This window comes from Drosophila novamexicana, unplaced genomic scaffold (assembly GCF_003285875.2).
Source record: "Drosophila novamexicana strain 15010-1031.04,08,12 unplaced genomic scaffold, DnovRS2.1 tig00000434-arrow-pilon, whole genome shotgun sequence".
In the NCBI taxonomy this organism is placed as follows: Eukaryota; Metazoa; Arthropoda; class Insecta; order Diptera; family Drosophilidae; genus Drosophila; species Drosophila novamexicana.
The window spans coordinates 5,151,734-5,175,841 of NW_020824802.1; the positions used below are offsets into that span (position 1 = coordinate 5,151,734).

Here is a 24,108-nt window from a genome sequence, read left to right on the forward strand (position 1 = left end):
ATTTCGAGTTGACTGCCAAGCAACATTTTAACATTTCGTAAAAATAAATACATTCGAAACAAAATATAATTCTTCGAATTTCGCTGCACACAAGCAGTGATAATTAATTAGTTGCAAAAATGCTTGTAACTACACACATATTTTTGATCAGTGTCAACAGCCGTGTCAATATAGCCATGCCCGTTTGTCTGTTTCTATGCGAACAAGTCTCTCAGTTTTACAGCTATCTTTATGAAACTTTGCAGAGGTCCCTCTTTCTGTGGCACGCAGCACATATGGATCGGACCACTATATCATATAGCTACCATAGGAACGATCGGTCGAAAATTAAGTTGTTGTATGAAAAACAATTTTGTTTATCAAGATATCTTGACCAAATTCGGCATTTATTAGTTTTATTATGCTCTCCATATATATGCAAAATCCTTTTAAGATCGGACCATTATATCATATAGCTGCCATAGAAACGATCGGACGAAAATTAAGTTATTGTATGGAAACATTTGTTGTTGGGCTATGCTCCTTATATATATGCAAAATCCTATCAATCGGACCACTATATCATATAGCTGCCATAGGAACGATCGGTCGAAAACTGGGTTTTTGATTAAAACCATTTTTTGTTTATCAAGATATCTTGACCAAACTCGGCATCACCTACTTTCCCTGCGCTTCTTAGATACGGGCAAAGCACTATAAGCATTATGAAAAGGTTGAGTCTGCAAAGGTATTAGATCTTCGGCGTGCCGAAGATATCCTTTCCTTCTCGCACAGTAAACAAAATATAAATATAAATATATCAAAGGGCACACAATTGAAGAAAGTATCTCTGGCTCGCGACAAACGCCGTAATCTACTACGCATATTAATGTTTGTAGATCTCGGGGTTTTTTGGGACATTAACTACGCATTGTATGGTAAGTGATTGTATTACTATAAATATATTAACAGTTCAATAAATTTTAACGTGTAATGAGTATGTATGTGTATGTATCTGAAATAGCCGATCGATAAATCTATAACAATGGCTTTTTTTTTTAATTAAATTTATTTTTATAGATTTTCATTGATATTTGTTGGTTATAAAGAACCATACATGTTATTATTATGAATACATTTGCTTATTTTTGTTGACATAATGACAACCCTCATGCAACTTGCAACGGCGCTGAAAAAAATACCGGCTTCTGATGCGTCAAATACTATGCCCAAGTGTGTATTTGTGTGTTGCGTGCATGTATGTGATTTACATGTACATTTGTAAAGAGTGAGTTCTATGTGTGGAAAATACATACTATAAATTACCAAAGCGTTTTTGACAGCAAGTTTTACCTCAGTTGTGTTTGTTTATTATTTTTTTGGTGAGCCATATGCAAATTTTGTATAGGAATCTTTATTAAAATGCTCAATATTTGCAGCTAACAACGAAAGCTGAATTCGGCAGCAAATGTCAGGCGTGGATCAGGTAATAGCATTTATACACACAGACATTTATGTACATGTTGTATGCCCATAAAATATACATGTGTGTTTCATTATATATTAAAAGGCTCACAGAAAAATTATTAAATTCTATACAAACATGTACATTTTTATATATTTGAATGCACATATGTATATTATTATTATCAACTTAATTCCGCTAGAAACAATGTAATGAATGTTTCTTCTTTCAGAAAAAATCCGGAACTGCAGGTACATGTAAAAATTAATCCGCACTTCCTTAGTTATTTAATATATAATTCCACATAGATACACACACACATATTTATGTGCTAATGTATATTAGTGTACTATTAATATTTGCTTTAAATATCTTCGCCTTTGTGTAAAATCTATGTCTACCACTTTCAAGATTATGTTTGTCTTTTATATATTCTTGTTAACGGTATAACAATGCATTCACTAGCAAAATCTGTCGAGGAGCGTAATATACCATGGAGCCAACAAGTTGATGAGGCCTTCTATGAAAACCTATCTTCTCCAGCCAACGATGAAAGCTCTGGTAGCGTTTAAATACATTTAAAACTTAATTATACACTATATATATATGCTATAATCCAAATATTACAGGTATTCAAAGCTCAATGCAATTTCAATTTCCGCCATTTAATGTAAAAGAGAATAATAGTTTATCATTGAGTAACCCGGGGAAAGGACGTAGAACATCTCAGAACCATGGTATGTACTAGCAATACTGGCATCTACTAAACAGAATTTACGTTAAGACACTACAAACATGTGTAAAAATATGCATAATGTAAGGAATTTTATATGTGGCATTTAAAAGGGAATTATACTTCCGAATATTCATGGGTACGCACCGTCGCTTTCAACATTCAACATTACCTATCTGGGACCTTTATGAATTATGGATTTGTGGAACCGAATATAAAAAGTCATTAAAACGAAGAGGAACTTAGCTGATTCATGCGTCTGTTTGTATAAATTTGGGAATTTTGGAAACTAATTTGAAACCAATTTGAAATTTGGAGGCATGACATCTTTATTTTGTATATTCCCTCGTTTTCAACATCGATCAATATCGAAGAATCGAAAGCATAATATAGATACACCCATTTTGGAATTTGAGTTATACTAATACACCGGTTAAAAATATTTAATTTTTTGAAAACTCACCCCGTTCTTCCTAAACATGTACAAACTTATTAGGATCCATATTTAAGCCCATAAAATTTGATTGAGATCGAACTGCAAATATTTAAGTTTTTTAATAATGGATTTTCCTGCAACACCGACGACCCCTAAAGCAGCACTGAATGTGCATGGCAAGAATTGACGCCTGAGTCCCGTTTAAGCTTACAAGTACATTCTTATGCTTTTATAAGTGCTTTAATATATACCCTTCTTCAGGGTATTATAATTTTGTCATGAAATGTGTATCACATTTAAAATCTGTTAAGAAATGGTTTTTACATTAGAAAAAAAAAATCATTTTTCCACTTTCTCAGCAAAAGTAAATTCTTTGAAATATTTTTTTTTTTAAATTGTTGTTGCTTATAGTATTTACTAATAGGATTCATAAAAATAGCAATAGAAAGAAGAATGAGATGTGAGAAAAAATTCAAAAACCAAAAATAGTCGGTTTTGCCGCTGTCAAACAATTGTTTACACAACAATGATCTGTATTCCTCTTCGCGTTCATGCAGTGAATATCGGTTAATGTTTTTTGTAACCCGCAAGACCATTTACAATATTATAAATCGCGCTGAAAACGAGGAAAGAGCTGAGCCAAATTAAGGAGCCGGTCGGAAGCAAAAAAATAAACAAGCAGAGCGCGCATTGGTAAAAAAAAACTGGACTAAAATCCGATGCTTTCGACGAGAACTCTTGCAAGAGAACTGAAGGAAGAGTTGGATCTGGATGTATCCCATGAAACTGTACGTCAGGCCATACTACAACACGAGTATAAATCAAGAGCTTCTCACAAGTAACCAATGCTCTCTGATGTTAATGTTGGAAAACGATTGTCCTTTGCCACAATGCATATATATAATATATTGGAATGACGTCATGTTCTGCGATGAGACGAAAATGATATTTTATTATAATGATGGGCCAACAAAAGTGTGGCGTAAGCCTTTAACATCTTTAGAAAACAGAAACATCATTCCGGCGGTCAAATTTGGCAACCTGTCCATAATGATTTAATGGTGCATCTCAAGCCAAGGAGTCGGAGATTTGGCCTTTGTTCAAAACACGATGAACGCACAAATATATTTAAGCATTTTGTAGAACCAGTTAACAAGCAGCGCGAACAATTTTGGGTTTATAAAGAAAAACATGCCGAATATTAAATTTTATCATGACAAAGCACAAGGCGCATATGATACTCTTGTGGTTTCTTTATAGGAAAATATTCCATTTTCCAAGATACTTTTATAAAACTCAGCATTTACGAGCTTTAATATTCTCACATATTTGCAAAGCCGTACAAAGGAGTACAAATTTGATAAATCTCAGGGGTGCCGATTTCATAATTATATTAGAGAAATTTGGAACGGTTGTCCTCCTAGTGCCCGTGCAGTACGAGTTTGTTACCGATAATTGATAACATGCCCCGTTAACAAGAAATCGATAAACATCGATAACGAAGTCCTGTTTTTTTGAGTAAATTACGTAGGTTTTAAAAGCTAGAATTACGAAATTTGACATGAAGCTTCTTGAATAGTACATACGTATCAAGTATCCTTCATTTTATAGCTATCACCACCCCCTATTTCCACGATCCCAAAAGCCGAATTCGTACATCTTCAAAGATAGAAAGTACTATAGTCGAAAGAGTCCGCTCTGAGTTGTCGTTAAAAACATTAAAGCTTCCTTCTATACATACATAAACAAACAACAGACAATATAAACACTAACATGAGTAACGCCCATACATTTGCATGTGACGCAAAATTTCTAGCCTGGCTTCCTTAACTAGCTTTTACGATTTCGCACGATATGGCAGCCGATTGCTGTTAATTTAGACGAACGAATGCTGCGGTCGCGGCTTGCTGATGCTGACACGTGCAACGAAGTTAGTCGCCAGCCTGCCTTCAGCAAATCTGGTCGATGGTGCTTTGCGTCGCTTCGTTTTCGAAGTACATTGAGCGAAAAAGTTTGGACTTACGATCGACGCAAAGTGCTTTTGCTTAATCCATGAAATGCATGTCTTATTTAAATGATATATTACCCAGATACTAACGATTAATTTTACAGGAAAAATTAAATTATTTTTTTACAAGGCGCTTCTTGTGCAATAACTATGTCAAGAAAATAGCACACAAAGATTGACTTTACTTTTGTTTTTGGACAGTGTATGCTCGAGAAAAGTTCTTGTCTCAGCCAATGATGTGCAAGCACCTTTGGCTATATGCGTGAGTTATGCATGCATAATTAAATCAAATATACAAAATATACATAACATGCATTTATATGTCAACACAAATTTGGGATAGGTCATGATCAGCGCTAGAAAACTAAGAAAATTTATTTCTTTGCCAGCCAGGGACTGTACCAGAGTAGTGAATAACAACACATATATGTATATTCACACGCATACAAACATAATTGCTTGCACGGCCCTCATAAAACCAAAGCTTAGAGTACATTCTTTTGTTTAGCTTTTTCGCTCTCTCGGCTGTGAGAGCGTAATGATACAGATTTCGTTTTCGGTTTTAATTTTCAAAAAATCAAGCTGCATAGTAGCATTTTGTTGTATGGCGTTACTCATCTTAGTGTTTATATTGTCTTTGGACAAATCACAGTTTATGCTGCGAATGAGCTGCTTCTGTTCCCAACCCCACATTATAAGTAATGAATTGCTTGTATGGTATACACGTGACATCTAAATGTTTGTAAAAGACAATAAATTTCAAATGATTTTTTTTTTTTTTTTTTAATTATAGATGGAAATAGGGGGTGGTTCATAAAGTGAAATATCCTGGAGCTGTGTAATTTATACGAGTCTAAATACGAATTAGCTCTTATATGCTTCATAAAACAGGATTTCGATAACGGTTTTGACAGACTTCATGGAAACGGCAAGTTATCGATAATTGAAAACCTTTCAAAATTTGATGTCAATATTATAGTTTCCGACATCGACGTGTTTATATATACGGATGAACAAACAAACAGACGATCGGTAGAATGCCTTGCTTATTGATGCTTGTTAATAATATATGTACTTTACAGGGTCGCAGATGTTTATATCTACCTGTTACTTATGCATACATATTCCATGGGTTCAGTGTTTTTGTGCTAATAAAAAAATAAAGTGTAAATATTCATTGTCAGCATCAACGGCCGAATCGATCTAGTCAAGTCTTTCTGTTCGTCTGAACAAACCATGATGATTTGAATATTAAAAGATTTTGTGCGTGAAGTTTCGTGCTCAAATTCACTCCCAAAGATCTTTATAACATTTTACAAGTGGCATATGGTTAGGAATTCTACTTCCTACATTCTACATTACCAATACTCATTATGTATAATGAATATCTGGTCAGTCAGTCAAAAATTAATTAAGACGAAGAGCTAAGTCGATCCAATTGGAATTTAGTTTATACTAATACACCGGTTACAAAAATTTCATTTTTTGAAAATATAAGTCAATTCTTGGGTTCATAGTTGTGTAAGTAAGAAATCTAATCAATGCTTTCAAAGTGCTTGAGTACTACAAATATCAATTTAATTATTTTTAGTAGAAATGTGAAATGTGTACCGCATTTAACATTTGCGAGCCCACGATGTATATACATAATTTTGCAAAGCCGAAAGGGGTACAAGGGTAGTAAATCTCCAGTGTGCCGAATAAAGCCGCACTTTCTTGTTTGATTTAATAACTTTATGGAAAATGGTTTACGGCTTACGGTGGGAAATTTTTTTTTTGTTAGACCTCTTGTGTTTAACTCAAAAACGTTCCATTTTTCTTTAATTACTGACCTCTTAAATTATGAACGACATTTCTCGTCGTCCTGATTAAGATTATTTATACTTTATTGGGTCAGTAATATATTCCGTTTACTTATTACATACATTTGCACAAAACTATTATATCCGATTTTATATAATTTTTGTTAACGCAATATCTCAAACCCGTTGAAAATAAGTAAAACATGTAAAATTGTTTTCTGTAAATGTATTTAACAGGCAGGTAGAAGCATCTGTAATCCCATATAGTGAAAATATTCTGGATCATCATTAATACCCGAGTCGATCTAGCTATGTCTGGCCGTCCGTATGAATGAACGCAAGGATCTCAGAACCTATTAGAGCTAGAGACTTTTAATTTGAAAAAGGTCCTTCCAGTGCCGCGCAGTACGAGTTTGTATCCGATTATCGATAGCTTTCCCAGTTTCCCAACTATCAGCAAAAACCAATGTCGATATCCTGAAACCCTATTAATTTGGGAATAAAATGGAGGTCGATCGGAAAATTTTAAAACTACACCCTTAAAACATTAACGCTAATCAACTAATCAGATGGCAATATCGATGAAATACATATTCGTTAAGTTCTTATGTAGGGTTTATTAAATGAAATTGAATCAAAGGCAAACAAAACCTAAAACTTCGTCCAAAAAATCGTAAAACTTTTCACCAAGGAAGCTTTTATTTTGCGAAAAATGTGAAACTCGTTTCAAATGATTTTTCATAGAGATACTTGGAAATTAATTTAAGCGCGATACGTCACACACTAAATATTTGACCCCTATTTCCATTAAGAGACGGATTTTTCAAAAAGTGCGAACACCCATTAGATGAATTTTCACAAAGATCTATGAAAATGTTTTGAAGCCGTTTTTCGCTAATTAACCTCTGTTGTCGGAGGAATTTCCCAAATCGCTTAAGCACGTATTCATTAAATTCTTATGTAGAGCTTTAAAAAAAGGTTTGAAGCAAATCGGTGAAATCTTAAAACTGTCCTTAATCTTAGATTCTGCGATAAGTTGGAAACACATCTCAAATGATTTTTCTTAAAGTTCTTCGCAAATAATTTTAAATCAAAACTGCACTGACATTATCTTTGATTATTTAAAACATTTACCCAGAAACCTTGAACCATGTATGTATATGTAACAGGCAACCTAGCGATCGTTTTTTTGTCCGTTCATCGTATCAACACGTGCTAGCGCAGTACGAATTTGTTTCCAATAATCAATAACTTGCCCCTTTTCCAAGATAGCAATAAAAATTAATATCGAAATGTTTTTTTTTTAGTAAATCTTTTGGGCTTAAGAGGTAGAGTCACCAAAGTTGACATGTTCGTCAATATTATATATATAGTATCTTTCATTTTATATCTATCGCTACGCCGCCTCCATCCCTTAGTTATAATTAAATAAATAAATCAATTAAACAACCCAAAAATTTTAATACTGTTACAAATTAGGATAATTATGTGTTCTGCCTTATCTAGAGGATTTGGAACTTTTCGTTCGTGTTGCTTCTAGAAAGTGGGAAGCCACTCGCCTAGCGTTTCGTTTGAAGAGCAATAAACTCCCGGAAAAGCGACGGTAAACAAATTGTGTCGCATTTAAATATACGGGCGTATCTAATCTTAGTATTTAACTTTGTCTTAGATATTGTGTAGTCGGTTTTAATCAACTCATACTGTCGCATGAGTGTATAAACATTTTTTTGAGGTAGAAGGCAATAAAAGAACAAATATGTTCATATTATCAGACAAATATAAATTTATTAATTTTCAGGGTTGTAATTTGCTTAGATCAACTCGTTGCGGTTCGAAAAATTACTGCACACCAAAATCTGCAAAGAATAATTCAATAAGAATAGAGCTGTACATATCTTTAGTACAATTTACCTTAGCTTTTAATATATCCTCTGTCCAGTCTTCCTGTGTAATACCTTTTATAGCATTAATTACAACTCTTTGAACTTTTTCAACCTGCTTTTTGAATGTATATATTATTTCGTGAGTAGTTGCTATTGGCTGGTTAGTGCACCAACACTCTTTGTTGGTCACGAAACTCAAAGAGGCGTAAAGTATACCGGCTTCCTTGGCTAATATTGCTTCTGGACAAAGTGTCATGCTCAAGAGGTCAGCTCCCCAATTGCGGTACACGTTGTTTTCTGCAACAGTAGAATAACGTGGTCCCTCTAATGTTATTACAGTTCCTTTCGAGTGTATGGGGAGGTGCAGCTCATTGGCTGCTTTCAAGAGGTGAAAACGCGTACGTTCGCAAAATGCAGGATACATGGGAAGGTGGCATACGCCAAAAGGACTGCCTATAGCGCCGTCATAAAATGTTTGAGCACGTTTTGTTGTATTGTCAATAAAATCGTGTGGAACAATAATGTCTCCAGGATGAATATTTTCACGCAGGGAGCTTACGGTGTGCGTAACTAAGATATGTGTGCATCCCAACTTACGCATAGCCCAAATGTTAGCTCTGTAATTAATATTAGAAGGCATTATATCATGAAGTCGTCCATTTCGCGATAGAAGGGCACAATTGACATTTTCAATTTTTCCCTCGATTATAATATCTGAAGGTTTTCCGAATGGCGTACATACAGCGCATTCCCTTCTATCGCTTAGTACAATAGGTGTATCAAGGCCAGATTCTCCAATAATTCCAATTTTGACTTCTTCCCCTTCATCAATTTTGTGTTCCATAACGGTTGGGTAATTTTGGCGTTTTTCGAAAATCCTAATCTGTTTTTGGTAATGTATTATAAACAGTTTATTTTATTTCCTCATTTTCACATTAAGAAAGTGACTTCTCATGCTTAGCTATCCTAAACTAAAAATTAAATTAAATATAAAATAAAAGACTGTGTTCTGGATGTGCACATATATATATAATTATTTTTTACGCGTTCAGTTAATGTAAAAAAAATATATTTAAATTTATTATTTTCACTGTAGGTTACTTTTGCTAAGTACAATCCGCTTTGCTTACAAAATCTGAACTAACTTATCAAACCATTGCCGTCGCTTATCAAACTTCGCTAGACTCGTAATTGGGTAAAGTTTGAGCTGCGTCAGCAATTATGCATGGGATAATGCTATGTTGAGAACATTGACAGTGGCGTGATTTTTATGTTGAATTGTTTATGTCTACCAAAGGGGGACAGTCTGATCTTGCCCAATGTCAATGCTATCACCAGGCTCTTTGTTTACAAGAATTGGAAATGTTTATACTTGTGCTTATGTGCTTAGTTATATTAAAGGGTGGGTGCGACTATGGATATGTCACTCCCTCAACCATTAGAAAAGAACCTGCCCTCAGGTGTTTAAGTTTGGGTATGGTACACATTTTCTTCTTTTACAATTGGTGTATCTTCTACTATTGTAGGTGTTTCTTCTGCTTTTGGTTTGTTATATTTTTTAATTAATTTCTTAGGTATGCTTTTAAACTTATATGTTAAATACAGTGTTAAACTTATTAATATGATTACAAATATGGTTATTGTAATTATCTGGAATACATTGTTAATTTTTGTGTGTTCATTTATAATTTGTTTCGTTTGTACAAACGAAAGTGGTTCTAGTTTTATAACATCATTGCTTACGTATATGCTTTGAGTATAATCTAACATATTGTTTAAAATTGAAATTGCATTAATTTGCAGGGAACAATTAAAGATTTTTATTATATTGTTTCCTTCTATTGTTATTTCGTTATTTATACAGTTATGGTTTAATATAGTTTTTGGTAAATTCCAAGTTAAAATTATATTTGGTTGTACATAGTTAATTTGAAAATTTTGCAAAGTTTTAGTATAACTACATTCTGATGTTATTTGGCTTAAAATTCCTGTCAAACATTCATTATTAATAATTTTTTGTTTCTTTGCTATAAACTGTTTTGTCTTAGGTAAAATATTTTTCATGAGCTATTTCTGTCAAAATGTTATTATCATCCGGGTATGGAATTATTTCGAATACCGGGCTTTTTATTATTTCTCGAGTAATATGGGATATAGTCAGTATTTCGTTTGTATCTGATTTAAACCAAGAGGAAGTTTTTTTTATTCAACAATTTCTCAGAATTAACATGCAACAAATAGTCATGTTTTAGTAATTTCGGGTTAAAAATGCCTAATCTTGTGAGCTGCATTCCCATCTCAATGTCAATGTCTTATTGGTCTACTGTTCCAAATAAGTATTTATATACTGTTCCTACTATGTTAACTAAACCTATTTTTAAGCCGTTTATTTCTCTGTTTAGTTTTTCTACTAGGTATTCGATTTGTATTAGGTTATTAAATTCTTTACTTTGTTCAATTAAGTTGTTAAAAGTTTCTTTATGTTAACCGTTTTTGTTATGTTAACCGTTAAACAGTGGAATTCGTAATCTGTCAGAATGTCTATGGTTCCTGTTTTAAATATGAGATAGCCGTTATGGGCTTTAATAGGATTAATTTCAATGCTTTGTGCATTTATTTGGCTTACAGTAATTGATTTAATATTATAGTAAAGTATTATTATTTATTTTTTTTGCTGGTGTGGCTGTTGAGTAGAGTCGACAGTAAGTAATGCGGTCAGTTGCAAATTCGAGTCCTGCCAAGGGACCTTATTTTTATTCATTTATTTGGTGTTGGAATAAGAGGGTTGGGTATCCCCTAGTCGGGAGCTCCCGACTAGAACCTCTTACTTGTTTTAATATTAGTTCTTTGAATTCTGCAAATGTTTGAAGATCTATTAATTTTTTACTAGTTTTCATTGCCTTTGTTGAATTATTCGGACTTATTATTTCTAAGTAGGCTTATTGAAAAATTGGAAAATCTGCTTCGTTGTGGAAGTATAGCACACTTTTCTTTGTGCATAAGTATTCTTTTATTAATTCTTTGGCATGCGCATTTGTCATGTCTTTGTATGTAATTCATATGTTGGTTTTATGAAAGTAATTCGTAATTTTTGTTTCCTTCTCGGTTCCTTTTTCAAATTTTATTTGTCGATTATAGTAATTAAGGGGTCTTTCTGTGATTTGAAAGTGGTTACTGTTGTCTTCTTGAGCACTATGTATGGTTGCTCTTGTGCTAATAGTATCTTCGTCAAGAAGTTTTCGTTTAATTGAATTCTGGACAGAGCATCTGCCACATAATTTTCTTTTCTTGGGACGTTTTTAAACTCATTTAGCTTGATTTTCCATCGTTGTAATTTCATGTTAGGTTCTTTCATGTTATTTAACCAGACGAGTGGTCTGTGATCACTAAGGATTTGAAATTGTCGACCGAAAAGGTAGGACCTAAAGTATTTAGTGGCCCAAACGATTGCTAATAATTTTTTTTCAATCGTTGAATATTTTATCTCATGCTCGTTGAGAGTTCTACTTGCATAGCATATAGGCTTATGCTCTTGCGAATCCACATAATCCTAGAAATGATTTAATTTCTTTTGGGGTTTTTGGAATTGGGAAATTTACAATTGCTTGTATTTTGTTGGGATTTGGTTTTATACCCTCAGTTGTGATGATGTGACCGAGAAATTCAGTTTCTTTTCTTATAAACTCACATTTATCCAACTGTAGTTTTAAGTTAGCTTCTCTAAGCTTCTCAAATACTTTTTGTAGCGACAAAATGTGTTCCTCCAATAAAGTGGATAAAATGATAATGTCGTCTAAGTAGACCAGACAATCCTTAAAAATTAAATCTTCTAAGAGATTGTTCATACAACGTTGGAACGTTGCAGGTGCATTCTTAAGACCAAATGGCATGCGAGTGTACTCGTAATGGCCATGTTTAGTCGAAAATGCGGTCTTGGGTATTGAACCAGGATCAATTTAGATTTGGTGGAAGCCTTTGGCTAGATCAATGGTTGTGAAATATTGACATTTTCCAAGTTTGTCCAATATTTCATCCATGATCGGGATAGGGTATTTATCATTAATAGTTAGTTCATTGAGATTGCAGTAATCTATGACTAACCGGAATTTTTGCTTTCCAGATGCATCGTTTTTCTTTGGAACGATTATTACTGGTGAGCAGTAAGGGGATTTGGATTTACGTATGATATTTTGTTTTATCATATCGTTATTTGTTTATTAACCCCATCCCATCCCATCAACCCCATCGTATATTTGAGGATATTTGTATGGACGCTCGTAAATTGGGTCCTCATGTTTTGTTAGAATTTTGTGTTTAATTGTACTAGTGAAAGTCAAATTGTCACCTTCATGGTACTGGATATCACGAAATTCATGTAAAACTCTTTTAATTTTTTCTTTTTCTTCTGAGTTTAGGTGCTCTAGCCTAAACTCATTGTTTTCTATTAATTCGTTATTAATAGCGAAGTTAAATGGTCTGCCCTCTGTTGAGGGTGGATCAAGGCACTCTTGTGCGGTCATGTCCTCTTCGACCTCTTCGTCATTATATCTAAAACAAAAGTTAAATTCTCCTAAGGTTACGAATCCTTGTGCAAAGTCTATTTTTGCTTGACACGCTTCAAGGTATTCTCTCCCAATCAGAATGCTCTGAGAAGTCGTGAATATCAAATTTTTGTTCACTCGGACAAATTTTGCTTGCTCCTAATCGTATGCTTTGTTTTAATTCAATAACACCATTTATGGTGTGAACTTTATCCTTGTAAATAGGAAAATTTAAGCGGTTTGATTTCATAAGATTTATTGTTGAACCTGTGTCAATGACACATTTTAAAACTTCGTCATTCAGAATCAATTTTATGAATGGATTTCTTCTGTTTGTTCCGAGGCTTGCTGATGAAAATTTTCGGATGTATCCATTTTCATCTGCCCACTGTTACTATCTCTTTGACGTGTAGTCAGAGGGTTTGGCGCATTCAAGAGTGAATGGGACTAATTTTTATAATTTAAGGGATTTTGGGATCTACCTTGATTTAATTTCTGTTGGAACTCGTGTTGAACTTTCTGATTGTCTTCGGAATTATTATTCTGTTTATTATGTACGTGGTAACTCTGATTCGTGTTGGAATAACCACTTGAAGTGGTGGTTGGGTTAGCAATTTGCTGATAATTTCCCATGTTCCTACGATTATTATTTTGATTTCCCTGAACTTTTTAATTCTTTGATTTTGCACTTTGTTTTTGTACTTTGTACATTTAATTTAGTTTATTGTTAGTGATTGGTTATTTGTTTTAATGTTTTTATTGTGTGTGTGTGTCTTAAAAAGACCCAGTAATAACGTATTGCAAGGATCAAAAGATATGCAAAGCCAGTCGTTATTAACTGTAGTAGCTTTATTGCCCAAAGGGTCAATGTTATTAGACTAGTGACCCGAAGGTTCTTGTGCGCATACGTAATCGAGAAAACGTTTATTACACACCGACAACAATTTCGGTCGCGATTGTGCGTTAGATCTGGCAATTAACTATCCTTTAGCGATCTTCAGTTTTTCCCGACGTATCCTACCGGCTGCGCCAATTAAGTTTTACGCGTTCAGTTAATGTAAAAAAATATATTTCAATTTATTATTTTCACTGAAGGTTACTTTTGATGAGTACAATCCGCTTTGCTTACGGAATCTGAACTAACTTATGAAACCATTGCCGTCGCTTAGCAAACTTCGCTAGACTCATAATTGAGTAAAGTTTGAGCTGCGTCAGCAATTATGCGTGGGATAATGCTATGGTGAGAACATTGACAGTGGCGTGATTTTTAGGGTGAGTTGTTTATGTCTACCAAAGGGGGACAGTTTGATCTTGCCCAATGTCAATGCTATCACCAGGCTCTTTGTTTACAAGAATTGGAAATGTTTATACTTGTGCTTATGTGCTAAGTGATATGAAAGGGTGGGTGCGACTATGGATATGTCACTATATATATGTATGTGAATGAGAGTTAAAATAAAGTATATATCTTTTTTTACCATGTTTATCATTATGACCGCGTTGATTTCAGATCAAAGAGAGATAGACACTTTATATTCATAATTTAGGCCCTCTTGCTGCCCATACAGATGGAGCCTAATCCATTATAATCATTGTCTGTCGTGCACGTAGGGAGAAATAAGGGTGATAATTTGGTGTGCTTCTGGAAGGATTCGAGAATTTAAGACGCCCTAAAAATTATAATTACATTACCTACAGTTGGCTTAAGAGGGAATATTAAGTAGAGGAAGCTTATTGGAATACGGTGGTAACCGAAGATTTCAGTCCCAGTTTGAACCTTGTAAGGAAAAAGTAGAAATTGATTTTGAACTGATTCAATGCAATCCTGATAAATTTTATACTGCGGAGACAAGACACATGAGCAGTTCTCAAGTATAACACGAACAAACGAGGTGTAGAGAAGTTTGGTTATGACGGGATCGTTAAACTTCCTAGAAAACCAAGAACACCTTTGGCTTCATTAACAATGGTAGCAATGCTTAGATTAAAAAAGTACAGCTTAGAATTAACAAGTAAGAGGTTCTAGTCGGGATCCCCCGACTAAGGGATACCCTGAATCCTCTTCTTCCAACATCATATGCATATATATATATTCTATCTTAGAAGCTATATGTTAAGTTTGGTGACTCTAGCTCTTATTATTTACCAAAATTTCCCAAAAACAGGATATCGATATCGATTTGTATCCATTGCTTGGAAACGAACTAAGTTATCGATTATCGGAAACAATCTCGATCTGCGCAGGCACTAGGAGCACCTACATCTGAAATTTCTCTAGCTCTTATAGGTTCTGAGATCCTTGCGTTCATACATACGGACAGACAGACGGACATGGCTAGATCGACTCGGCTATTGATGCTGATCAAGAATATATATACTTTACGGGGTCGGAGATGCTTCCTTCTGCCTGTTACATACATTTGGATTTTGCATACCCATTTTTAATGGGTTCAGGGTATAAAAATAACCCCTATGTCTTTAATTGTTAGTACTTGTTGCCAAGGATTATTGTCGTAAAGAAATGTATTGTTAGTAGAGTAAGAATTATTATTAGGACAGACAAAGCAGTAAGTTGATTGGAAAGAATCAGCAAAGAAGTTTGCAGCATCGGAATCATTGCTAGCCTTATCTACCCAAGAGAAAAAGAAGATGGCAAGCTTGAAGATTTACGCTTCAAGCTTACAAAATTATGAAACTGTCGAATTTTTGGCAAATTGCCTTTTGCAATGCCTTTTTCTTATAGCATTAGGAATTCACAAAAAGAAAGTTTGACTAGGCTATAGAGTATTTAGCCAAGCCAACTCATTCAACTTTTTGAAATATTTAGACCTAATATTTTTTAGGTTTTCGTCTGGGAGTAAGTAGCTAAGAAGAAGCAAGGATTTAATTGGGAATACATTCACCTAAAAGGGAATTAAGAAAGAAAGACCAATCAGTTGCAAGAATACCTTGATGAAGCAAAGACGAGTTTTGTTTTCAAACGTACTTTTTGGTCACTAATAAATAAGGACTAGGATAACAATTGAGCAGTGCAACCTCCAAAGTAGGATCATATGCATTCTCAGGAAAAGATAGAGGAGGTTACCTGAACACATTGGCATTAAGGTAATCTATGATAAATACAATGTCAAGTGTTTTATTCAAATGAAAAGAAATTGAATTGATTTGAAACAACAAAAGAAGCTAAAAGTACAAGCTAGTTATTGGCGATGAATAATAATCACCCGGGCGAAAAGTAGTTCATTATCACGCACATAAAAACTTTAATAGAAGTTACATGTTTCATGTAAACTTAAATGTCAGAAGAAGGAGGATATGGGAACAGGTGATGAAAATAGTGCGTGAAGGGGAAGTAACTTAAACTGGGAAATTCTCAGCATTAGTAAGCGCAGTAAAACAAAAAGGTTTAAAATTAAGAGTTGGTTTAACGGCAATTAATACACCACCAACTCGAGACGATCGATCAATGAAAAACTTCGCCATCAGATATGGTATAATTTAAATTCCAAAAATGTGACTATCCGCATCAGAGGAAGTACAAGCTATAAAAAGATTTTAAAGCTTAGATATAAAAATGAAAATGACATTATGCTATTGGAGATAATAACGAGAGACCTGATATTGACGATTGGTAAGTAGGTTCTCGAATAGTATATAAAAATCAGCATATTTCAATTTTTGGATACAGCTTTTCAAAATTAGAAAATATATCTTTAAATAAAATTAAATATATATATTTGGCTGCTATTTTAAAGCCCGTGACATTTTATAAACATCATCAGGCGTTTGCGGCATGGTTAATCTGTGGGTATGTGTGCATATGTATGAATTCATTGTTTTTCTTTAATTTTTATACCTTGAACCCATTAAAAATGGATAAAAATGTAATGTATTTGGGAAAACAGGCATTTTCGACCCCATAATGTATATAAATGCTTGATAAGCATCAAAAGCTGAGTCAATCTAGCCATGTCCGTCCGACCGTATGCAACAATCTCAGAACTGTAAGAGCTAGAGACTTGAAATAGTGCGCTAGTGTCCGCGCAGTACGAGTTTGTTTCCGATAGTCGATAAATTGTCCCGTCTCAGGCAATCGATAAAAATCGATATATAAATCCTGTTTTTTTGTCAAATCTCTTTAATCTCGTCTAGGTTATAAGAGCTAGAGTCTCTAAAATGGACATGTAGCTTCTTAAATGGTCAAATTTCCGAATGCTCAATATGAAGTGTATCAAACGGTACTGGTTTTTTTTAGTATGCTGTGCACTGTTCTGTTGTGGACTGTTATCGGGACGGAATGTGAAATACAGGACAAGCAGTTTCGAGTATATGTCGCTATTTTGGTTAAGGGGGACCAGTATTTTCTTTTCAGATCATTGGTACACTTTTCTGCGGAAAGCAAACAATTTTTCTCATCATTTCTCATATACACAGTTCCGTCAACTAACTCAAAACAGCAATATAACCTTTCATTAATTTCACACGCAATAAACGTTCGCTAGGGATTAACACAGGTTCTCGGATTTCGATCAGACGGGATTACACACGAGTCAATGGCCTTCTCAGTGACACTTTTTAATAATTCAGTTTGATTACTTAGAGTGTCTAGGTGGGTCATATATTTAAACAAGGTCGGTGGGTTATCGAAAAGTTACAAGCTGCTTACTCGAATCACCATCGGGCGACCCACCAAGTTTATAGACTTTTTAATCAAGGTTTCAAGTAGAGAGTTACAATCAATAACAATCAGTAAAGATATACACGGAATCAACGTAATGCATAGATTATGGCCAGGGTCTCAAACTCAAAGCTATGGTAACAAGACTAGGCTGGCGTTTCCTTTTTATTATACCCCATTAAAAATGGGTATATTGTATTTGTGCAAAATGCAAATGTTCGTAACAGGCAGAAAGGAGCATCTCCGACCATCCGACCGATATTATATATATATTCTTGATCAGCATCAATAGCCGAGTCGATCTAGCCATGTCCGTTTGTCTGTCTGTCCGTCCGTCCGTCCATCCGTCCGTCCGTCTTTCTGTCTGTATGTATGAACTCAAGGATATCAGAATCTATAAGAGCTAGAGACTTGAAATTAGCTGTAGGTCCTCCTAGTGCCTGCGCATATCGAGTATGTGTCCGATAATCGATAACTTACTCCGTTTCCAAGCAACCGATAAAAATCGATATCGACATCCTCTTTTTTGAGCAAATTGCATAAAATAAATAAATAAGATAAATACAGTCACCAAACATGATAAGTTGCTTCTAGAATATTAAATATATATCAAGTATCTTTCATTTTATACCTATCGCCACCTCTCCGCTAACACCGCAGAGCTATAAATCAAGTATGCAATTTGCTTTTTGAGAATACATAAATATTGTATGGTACCATAAGATATACTGTAAAAAATTTCATGCAGATCGGTTTAGAAACACGTGTTTGCGGCACCAGCGCAAATTCAAAGAATATCTGTATGCACACGCATTCATGCGTGTCTGCTTCGTATGCAGCATTATAATTGTGATTGTATTGTTTTCAGTAGTTTTTTTTTTCTCACGAAGACTCAATTATTAGTGTGGCTGTTGAGTAGAGGCGGTGGCAAATGGTGTTGTATGTCGCGAGTTCGAGACCTACCGGGCAAACTTTTTTTATACCCTGAACCCATTAAAAATGGGTATAAGGGTATATTGTATTTGTGCGAAAGCCAAATGTGTGTAACAGGCAGAAGGAAGCAACTCCGACCCCATAAAGTATATATATTCTTGATCAGCATTAATAGCCGATTCGATCTAGCCATGTCTATCCGTCCGTCCGTATGTTTGAACGCAAGGATCTCAGAACCTATAAGAGCTAGAGACTTTTGATGTAGGTGCTCCTAGTTCCCGCGCAGATCAAGTTTGTTTCCGATAATCGATAACTTACTCCGTTTCCAAGCAATCGATAAAAATCGATATCCTGTTTTTTGGGAAATTTTGGTAAATAATAAGAGCTAGAGTCACCAAACTTGGCATATAGCTTTTAAAATAGAATATATATATGCATTTGATGTTGGAAGAAGAGGGTTCAGGGTATCCCTTAGTCGGGAGCTTCCGACTAGAACCTCTGACTTGTTTTTTTTTTGTGGCTGGTGTGGCTGTTGAGTAGAGACGGCGGCAAGTTGTGTGGTTGTTTGCGAGTTCCTGCTAAAGAAACTTTTTTTTAAGTTATCTTTATTACTACAAACTAGCGCGTAGCGCATGCTGCATTTGGTGTTGGAAGAAGAGGGTTCAGGGTATCCCCTAGTCGGGAGCTCCCGACTAGAACATCCTTCTTGCTGGAGTAGAAAAAAACAAGATGTAAATTATTATCAGACTGTCGCTGCACCAATACTGTGCTAAAACTATATGAACTGGCATTGGTATTCAACTCTTTTAAAGCTGCGATTAAATTTAAATCTCAGTATGACAAACGAATCTCTCCTGCTCTTACGTGGAAAAATTACCACTTCTCTTCAATAATTCAGTCAAGGAATGCGTAATACGACAAAAGTTCGCAACAAACTTGCGAAAATAGGAAATACACCTAAGCACGAGTGCAATTGATTGCAATAACGAACATGGCTCTGGGTAATCCTGAATAACCGTAATATTCATTATTCTTCAAAATTCCTTCAGCACTAACATTACATCCCAAGATTCGATTCGTTTTGTGGAAATCGAGATATCTTGACCAAACTAGGCAATTATTAGTTTAACTATGCTCCTTATATATATGCAAAATCCTATCAACATCGGACCACTATATCATATAGCTGCCATAGGAACGATCGGTCGAAAACCAGGTTTTTGATTAAAAAGATATCTTGACCAAACTCGGCATTTACTATTTTTCCGGTACTTCTTAGATACGGGCAAAACACTATGAGCATTATGCGTGCCGAAGATAGCCCTTCTTTTTCGTTTTTTTTTTAATAAAAGGTGGAATACAATATAGTTCGGGAAGAATTTAATTTTCGACGGGCGGAAACTGAGTGAAAAGTAATGTCTAAAATGTTTGTCATAGGCAAAGCAGGCTGGTACCTATTTAGCTATAAATCCTACCTCTTTGTTTGCTGATTATATTTATATTACGTTTATATACTACAACACCGTACTTTCAAAAAACTATAATAGATAGTCGACAAGGTTGACCAATACATTTTAATAAAATTAAAAAATTAATAAATGATCAAACAAAATTCTTTAATTTCACACTTCCCAGATACAAAGAAAAAATATGGAAGTTCAGGTTCTTACAACAATTCAAAGCGTGACGATCTCCAGATAAATGCCTGGAATTCAAGACGACTTTTAACGGAAAATTCCACGCCTCCTGTTCAGGTATGTTGTGATTTTAAGATTCTTGCTATAATGATTATAGAATAGTCAAGTCCATATAGCCAACTCCGTATGACTTTTACAATTCAAATAAATCTCCCATTTGAAAGCAAATGACATCTAAGAAATAACTTGTTGTTCTTTAGAATATAATAATTATTTTAATAATTTTTCCTATGCTACTAAAATAGGAGCTAAATCTTATCAGCGTGGATCTTCACATTATATCATGAACCTTCTATCGATATAATTCCTTCTGTAAGAGTATAATAGCCAAGACACTTAAGGCAACTTCTCCGTAGCACATTATTCGATTCTTGGACTATAAAAATCTTATAATAAAATTATAATAATTTGAACAAATTATTTTTTCGTATATGTACATCCTTTGTAATATTTATCAGCAATGTACCGAATCTTTTGATTGAAAGACACGTAACAATTTAATGCTTAAAAAAAAATAATTGACATTGACATTTGGTATTACAAGTAACATGTAAAAAGGAATTACTTATAATTATTAATGTATATATGCAGAATAATCCAAATGACAATGGGCCATCATCTAAATTGGACAATCGCACATGCGAATCTGTAGATGAAATCAAGATACACGCAGTAAGTGTTGCACCAAAAAAGACAACATGGGCATCTATAGCTTCGCAGCCAGCAAAACCAACTTCGAAGGTAAGTAAATTCAATTAATATTAAAGTTAATATAATAGCTATTATCTTGCCTTATTTGCACACGCAGACTACATATACTGCTTCTAGCCATAAAAAGAAGGGTCCCGGCATGCCACCACCTCCAATGGTACCCGGAAAACATAATTTAGATGTTAATGTATGGGAATTGCCAAACAGTAATCCACCGCCAGTACCATCCCCGCCTTTACCAATTGACTTTTCCTGTTCGGATCATAATTTTTCTGTATCGGCTAGCGATGAACCATCGCCGGGTACACGATCTGAAAAAGATGATTGCGTCAGATTGGCCAGTAACAGTAATTTTGGAATCACTAAACCTTCTCCGAATGGTCAACCCCGCAAAAACTGGGTTGCACAGCATCTAGCTCACCAACAAGAATCACGACAGGCTAGCGGAACCCCTGTGCAAGCTATTCGACGAACCACCCCTACCGGCCCACAAAATCGATTTAACGAACGCAAAGGGAATTTTGCTCGCCACGACTATGACAAAAACTTTAAGTACGAATGTCGTGATGAAAATAATCCCCTTGTTGCGCAAAGAGCGTATATAGCAGCAGAGGTCACTGCTGACCCGCAAATATTATTGGACGAGTTGAAAGACAAGAACAATTATAACCCTTCAGAAATTGATTTAGAAAAAGCAACAGCCGCACGGTAAATAAATTAGAATGTAATATTTTCAAATTAATAATGAATGCTAATTTATTTGTTTAGATTTTTTGTCATAAAATCTTATTCCGAAGATGACATTCATCGCAGTATAAAATATGAAATTTGGTGTTCCACAGATCACGGCAATAAGCGCTTGGATGACGCTTTTAAAGAACGACACAAAGGGGGCGGCCATATTTTGCTTTTCTTTTCAGTAAATGGCTCTGGCCATTTTTGTGGCATGGCACAAATGATGACATCGGTGGATTATAACTCTACATCCAGCGTTTGGTCTCAAGACAAATGGAAGGGAAAGTTCAAAGTTAAATGGATATATGTGAAAGACGTGCCTAACGGAAAGCTTCGACATATTCGGCTCGAAAATAATGACAATAAGTCAGTGACGCATTCAAGAGATACACAGGAGATACCAAACACGAAAGGCATAGAGGTCTTACAGATACTTCACTCATATAGGCATTCAACATCCATTTTCGATGATTTTTCCCATTATGAAAAGAAACAGGAAGAGGAAGTTTCGTCTAAGCGACCAACAATTCATGTAACAGATGCCATTAGCCAAACTCAAGTACCAATTAACCGACATTATGTCCGTGAAAACGACGATAGGGAAAGGGAAAGAGATGTGCGAGACAGTCGTAGCTTAACGATTAATATGAATCAAAAGAATTTTTTTTGCGGTGGCAGTAACTTTCGTGAGCGTAATTCGGTCCACAAAAGTGTCACAGGACCCGGAAACTATAACAGCAGCTATAGCGACCATAGACGGGGTTTCGATTGTCAGCGAACAATAAGCGGGGATTATGGGCCGAAGGAAAGGGAAAATGTACAAAATGATAGAGAGAATCATTTTGGAATACGTCATGGGTCTAACAATCGACGGGACGAACATTCACACAGCCATTCAACTAAGACAAGGTTAAATAAGCGGGATTTCAATACTGAGCAAACAAAAAGTGACGTGCGATTTAGAACTGAACTGTCCACATCAAGGGATTTGCCAAAAGTATGCATTAATCTAGAAAATCTCTAAAAATCTTCATATATATATATATATATAACCAATTTTGCGTTGCAGATAAATGAAAATGATAGAATGCGGAACAATGACTATTAAGGACTGAGCTGCGGAAATAAACAATTGAAAGGCGTCTGATGGACGTTATATAGAATCCTCATGCCAATGCGCACCTAAGATTCGCTGATTTCATGTTTAAGATTTTTTAAAATTCTGTGTACAAGCAGTAAATCAGAAAGATAAAATTAAGCTGAAAATAAAGCCAACAACCGGTAATTAGGTATAAATACAATAATATGATAACATTTTTATGTAATTTATTATATTTATATAAATCGATCGACGCTTTCATTGAACGGTTCATTCTAATTCAATCGATTTGTACACAATTGAAAGTCAAGAGTTTACTTGATTCATTCCTTGTAGCTGCACTGCTAATATTTATTTAACTTATTTCATCTATATAAAGTGTAAACTGAGTATGTGAAATAATTAAAGTTACAATTTTCATTATACCCATTGTTGCCTCAATCTCAACAGCACTGATATCAATTTATATATTAATATGTACAAGAAAAACTTAAATAATCTGATAATAAAATATTTCATAGTGAATTTCAAAATTAAGAATTTTATGGAGGAGCGGTCTTTTATATCTGGCTTGCTGACCTATTTAAAATGATTTTGAGGCCAAAAAAATCAGAAAAATAAGTTACCCGAAACTGACTAATATCACTAACCATACAATGTACAGACATACCAAATAGCCCCTTTTATCGAAACAAAAAAATTGGAAACGAGGCAACCCAGTTCCTGCCAGAGTAAGACTGCTGAGAGTGGCAGCCGAACGCCGGCCTCGATAGCCGAACGTTCAGTATGAAGCCGCATCTAGCTCAGCGCACAACGTCGCTGCGGCTGATGCGTTTTTTTATATATACTTTTAAATCCTTACAGCCTAAAAACATATATGTGTATGCATGTGCCCCGCTCTCACTCATTGCTTCGCGCACTTGCGTCCATCTTTTTCTCCCTGCATAGCTTCCCACAAAACCCAGAGATCTACAAACATTCCTATGTTTGTGTTGTGTGGATGTGCGCACAAGTAGATAGGCGTTTGTCGCGAGCCAATTGGGTGCCTTTTGTGCCTGTGGTAGCAATAGGCCTCACATTTACTTGCCCAGATTGTTAAAAACAATCATGGTGCCTCTTTAGCTCCTCCAACTGCTGTATTACCTGCTGCCCCATCAGCGCCTACTTTGACGGTTGTTGCCCCTCGTAGGCAAGTTTTTGTGTCTCGACTTTCGTCGGACACCACTTCTGAGTCATTGGCACCCTATATTACTATATAACAACGAAATTAAATTTCTCCACCTCTCGTGAAATATCAACATTCAAAATAAATGTTTCACATGATATGTTCCCAATGATTTGGCCTCCACACATTATTGTTCACGAGTTCAAGTCTAAAAAGCGTAACCAGCCTCTCACACTTCCAGTC

The 24,108-nt window shown here is 35.0% G+C and overlaps 2 protein-coding genes across 3 annotated transcripts; one reads left to right on the top strand and one right to left on the bottom strand.

Annotated features, from left to right (window-relative positions):
• The first annotated feature begins 1,261 nt into the window (after positions 1-1,261).
• On the top strand, positions 1,262-23,197 carry LOC115760405 (YTH domain-containing family protein). The gene is made up of 10 exons (XM_030701712.1): positions 1,262-1,361; positions 1,419-1,465; positions 1,677-1,695; positions 1,910-2,005; positions 2,074-2,181; positions 20,094-20,212; positions 20,747-20,896; positions 20,964-21,574; positions 21,635-22,598; positions 22,671-23,197. The coding sequence occupies exons 2-10, from the start codon at positions 1,448-1,450 to the stop codon at positions 22,707-22,709; spliced, it is 2,124 nt and encodes a 707-aa protein (XP_030557572.1). The 5' UTR covers positions 1,262-1,361; positions 1,419-1,447; the 3' UTR covers positions 22,710-23,197.
• Positions 8,179-9,264, bottom strand: LOC115760406 (purine nucleoside phosphorylase). Of its 2 annotated transcripts, XM_030701714.1 has the most exons (3): positions 9,049-9,126; positions 8,335-8,923; positions 8,179-8,279 (listed from the first exon to the last, which is right to left on the bottom strand). In XM_030701714.1, the coding sequence occupies exons 2-3, from the start codon at positions 8,905-8,907 to the stop codon at positions 8,235-8,237; spliced, it is 618 nt and encodes a 205-aa protein (XP_030557574.1). In that variant the 5' UTR covers positions 8,908-8,923; positions 9,049-9,126; the 3' UTR covers positions 8,179-8,234. The 2 variants fall into 2 exon arrangements, with proteins under 2 accessions (XP_030557574.1, XP_030557573.1); XM_030701713.1 differs by having other exon boundaries at positions 8,335-9,264.
• Positions 23,198-24,108: the final 911 nt, after the last annotated feature.